The 3,238-nt window shown below is 46.3% G+C and overlaps 1 protein-coding gene across 1 annotated transcript in view; it reads right to left on the bottom strand.

The window, feature by feature from the left end:
• The window catches only part of LOC119108175 (protein Hook homolog 3), a 16,419-nt gene extending 16,258 nt beyond the window's left edge, over positions 1–161 (bottom strand). The window contains exon 1 of the mRNA XM_037231753.1: positions 147–161. Coding sequence (XP_037087648.1) covers positions 147–161 — 15 coding nt within the window. The remainder of the gene's footprint in view (positions 1–146) is intronic.
• Between the last annotated feature and the right edge of the window lie 3,077 nt (positions 162–3,238).

Below are 3,238 nucleotides of genomic sequence, written 5' to 3'. Positions count from 1 at the left end.
CCCAAAATGAAACCGGAAGCATACCCTTGCCCTCCTGCCCGCAGGCAGGGGAGGGGGGTGAAGGCATGGGGGTGGGTAACTGCCCTCTTGCTCCCTCCCTGCCGCGCCGTCTCTCGCTTCAGTTACCAAAAAAGGCCCCTGCTGACCTGCCAGGGTGCCATGCTGATATACAAAGCAGCTTTATCCTGAAGTAGGTCGAACGCAAGCTTCGTGTTGAGTAGAGGCCGCGGAGTGCCCCGATCTTGACTTGGAAGTGCATCCGCACCATGGACGAAGAGGTAATTTTGGTTTATTTACCTCAGCTGCCGGGAGTCTCTTCAATTTGACTTTCTTCTTCGTACTTCCCTTTTTGTACTTTTAGCCTTTTCTTTTTCATCCATCTCGCTTGTATTCTTTTGACGCTCGCCCCTTGTCCGTTCACATTCAACTTTAATCTCTTGACTTTCCATCACTCGGCTTTTTGTCGACTTCGTACCGTTGGACTTTTATTCCTTTTGATTTGCCCGACCGCTTTGGACTTGTTGCATTTGGACTCTGGTCGTTGTTGACTTTTCACATGAAACTGTTTTGTTCTTTAAAGTTGTTGTCCTTTGACTTTTGTCCTTTGGCATATTGCCGGTTAAATTTGCTCTATTCAACTTTTATCTTTTGACTTGTATTTATTGAGTTCGATCTATTTGACTTTTACATGTTTGATTTCATTGATTTGAAATTTCATTTCTTGACTTGCATTTTCTTGACTCATTTTCACTTGACTGCAAAAGAGAGTGCATCTCACTGTGTGCAGTAAACAATGGTGCCATTTCATAAAGCACAATATACCGCATTAGACAAGCTTATTTGTTGACTGATGTTTAATCACTTTGTTATGCTGATGAAGAGCTAGCCCGCATGACCTTAAAAAAAATCGCTTACATCATATGACATGCATCCATTCACGGATCTAGTGGAGGGCTTGGGCCAAACTACCAAATCACGGCATTTGGCCAATCACGCAATCTACTCAATTTTTTTTGGCAGCCCCGTGTAAGAAAGTGCTGCTTTGTTTGAGTCCAGATGTTTGCGTAACACACGAGAGGTGTGCGAAAATTTTTGTCGGAGTTGGCGTCGTACTACACCTTTTGATTCAATTATGTCTTGGCATCAACAAGTATTATCAACAACATGTTCGTAGTAAACAATATTCAACAACGCTCAATAATACTCAGTTACGTTAAACAACTCACAATGAACAATTCACAATGACCAATACTTGTATGGGATTGAGGCTAAAAGCCAGCGATGTAGACTGTGGTTGTCGAAAACGCATGTGCTAGTGAAAAGGGCTGTCACTTGCATGCTTGTTATGGGGTCGGTGTTACACACCTTAGGTGCACGTAAATTTATGTCTAAATTGGCCGGATGTTCACCGCCCCGACGCAGACCAAGCAGGTACGTTAATTGTGTGGAGCAGCGCACCTACCAACACTTCCGTCGTGTTGCTCTCGCCCCCAGATAACATTGTAACGGCTGAGCAGATGAAAGATCAAATAAACTGAACACACCTGGGGTCATAAGACACGCAAAGGTTTGAGAGGTGCAACTGAAAAGCTCCGGAGTGAGGCTATGTCCGAAGCCCTTCATGACTAACCATGTTCTCGTCCCCAACAACCAAAAGTACGTGCCACAGCCTATGACCGCATAAACGAGTGTTTTCGGCGCCCCAGGTGGCCTCTAGAGGGGTTGCCTTTATTTTCAGATCAGAAGGGGTACATTGCCTCCAATGCCCCGCCCCCTCAAAAAGGGATACATGCCTCCAATACCCCGCCCACTTTCTCTGGATCCGCCCTCTGTCTGGCTACTGTGCAGCTTAAATTTAAATTTGTTGAATGATTGAGAGTTCGCACAAGCAAAGTTTTTTTCATAATAAGAAAATTCGAGGCATAAAGGTCGGGCAACTATAAAAGAGTAATATCTTTCTTCGAAATAAAGTGGGCCAAAACCGTTGGAGTAAAATTGGAGGAGAGGGTGGTAGGTCGTCCAGACCTTGGCCCCCCCTCCCCCCCCAATCATTTACAACGTTTGACACCCCTGCACCAAACGTGACTTGCCTATTCATACAGACGTCAGAATCAAGTTGTAAGGCCTTCAAGTACACCTTTATGTTGTTTCCCTGACCTTCGCGAACCTCAGCAGGCGCTGCGAGCTTGCTACTTCGACACGAAGGGAGGGATCTGTTGCAAAACAATCGCTGTTGTGCGTCTCCGATGGAATCAGTCATGCGTGAATGCTAAGATCGCTGGCGTGGGTGCCAGTCTGAGTCCGCTTAGAGTGACATTGCTTTTTATACGCCTATTCTTCCGCCGGTCCCCATATATTTAGCCAAAAATACTTCCCAGCAAAAAACTACTGCTGTAGATTGTAACTACTACAAAAAACCTACGTGACGACACAACTTCATTCGTTTGACGACAACCAGAAAGTCTGGCTTTTGTCTCGCTTCCCCTCCCATTTATTTCAATGAGACTCTGGCCATGACCACAGATAGCACTGCAATTGCGTAGGTATAGGAACAGGGAGTCCAGGTTAGCCTTGGTTCACCCACTTTTCGCGAAAGCACATTAGAGCAATTAGGTGTGCCAAACAGCTTCCTAATTTAATTTTTCCTGGAACGGGCCGGAAATGTTGTTTCTTAACTTGTGTTTCAACCGTTAAGTTACGATAAGCATAAGCATCATCGCTTTTAAAGCTTCGTCGGTGGTCATAATGTCACGGATCAAAATGCGGCAAAAAGTACCTCAGTGGTACTTGCCTCTCACACGTGGCCTTTCATAAGAACAAAATTCATACGATTAGCACGGTGTGGAGGACATCACTGGAAAAACCACACGAAAAGGGCAGTGCGGCTAATTTTTCATGCATTTCACCCAAAAATATGTTTCATTGCAGCCCAACGAAAGCACTGATTCAAAAGGGGTGTTTCGTGCTAACCCTGTCTGGACCCCTCTTACTTCCGGCACATCAGTCCTTTCATAAGTGGAAATGGGGGGGGGGGGGCGGGGGTCGCTCTTGCCAAAACGGAGGGGCTGTTCAAAGTCACCCGTCCATGGCAGCAGCGCCAAGCCCACAGGGTGCTAGGGCAACACGCTACTGGGTCCAACCAGATGGCAGCACTGGTCCTGATGCTGCCCATGGAAGGATGGCGATTAGACGACCAGGTGGCAGTAGTATCGCTTTTTGTTGTGGCAAAGGACCACTC

Source organism: Pollicipes pollicipes, unplaced genomic scaffold (genome assembly GCF_011947565.3).
Source record: "Pollicipes pollicipes isolate AB1234 unplaced genomic scaffold, Ppol_2.1 Scaffold_6686;HRSCAF=7923_pilon_pilon_pilon, whole genome shotgun sequence".
Classification (NCBI taxonomy): Eukaryota; Metazoa; Arthropoda; class Thecostraca; order Pollicipedomorpha; family Pollicipedidae; genus Pollicipes; species Pollicipes pollicipes.
This window is presented reverse-complemented; position numbering and strand designations above follow the sequence as displayed.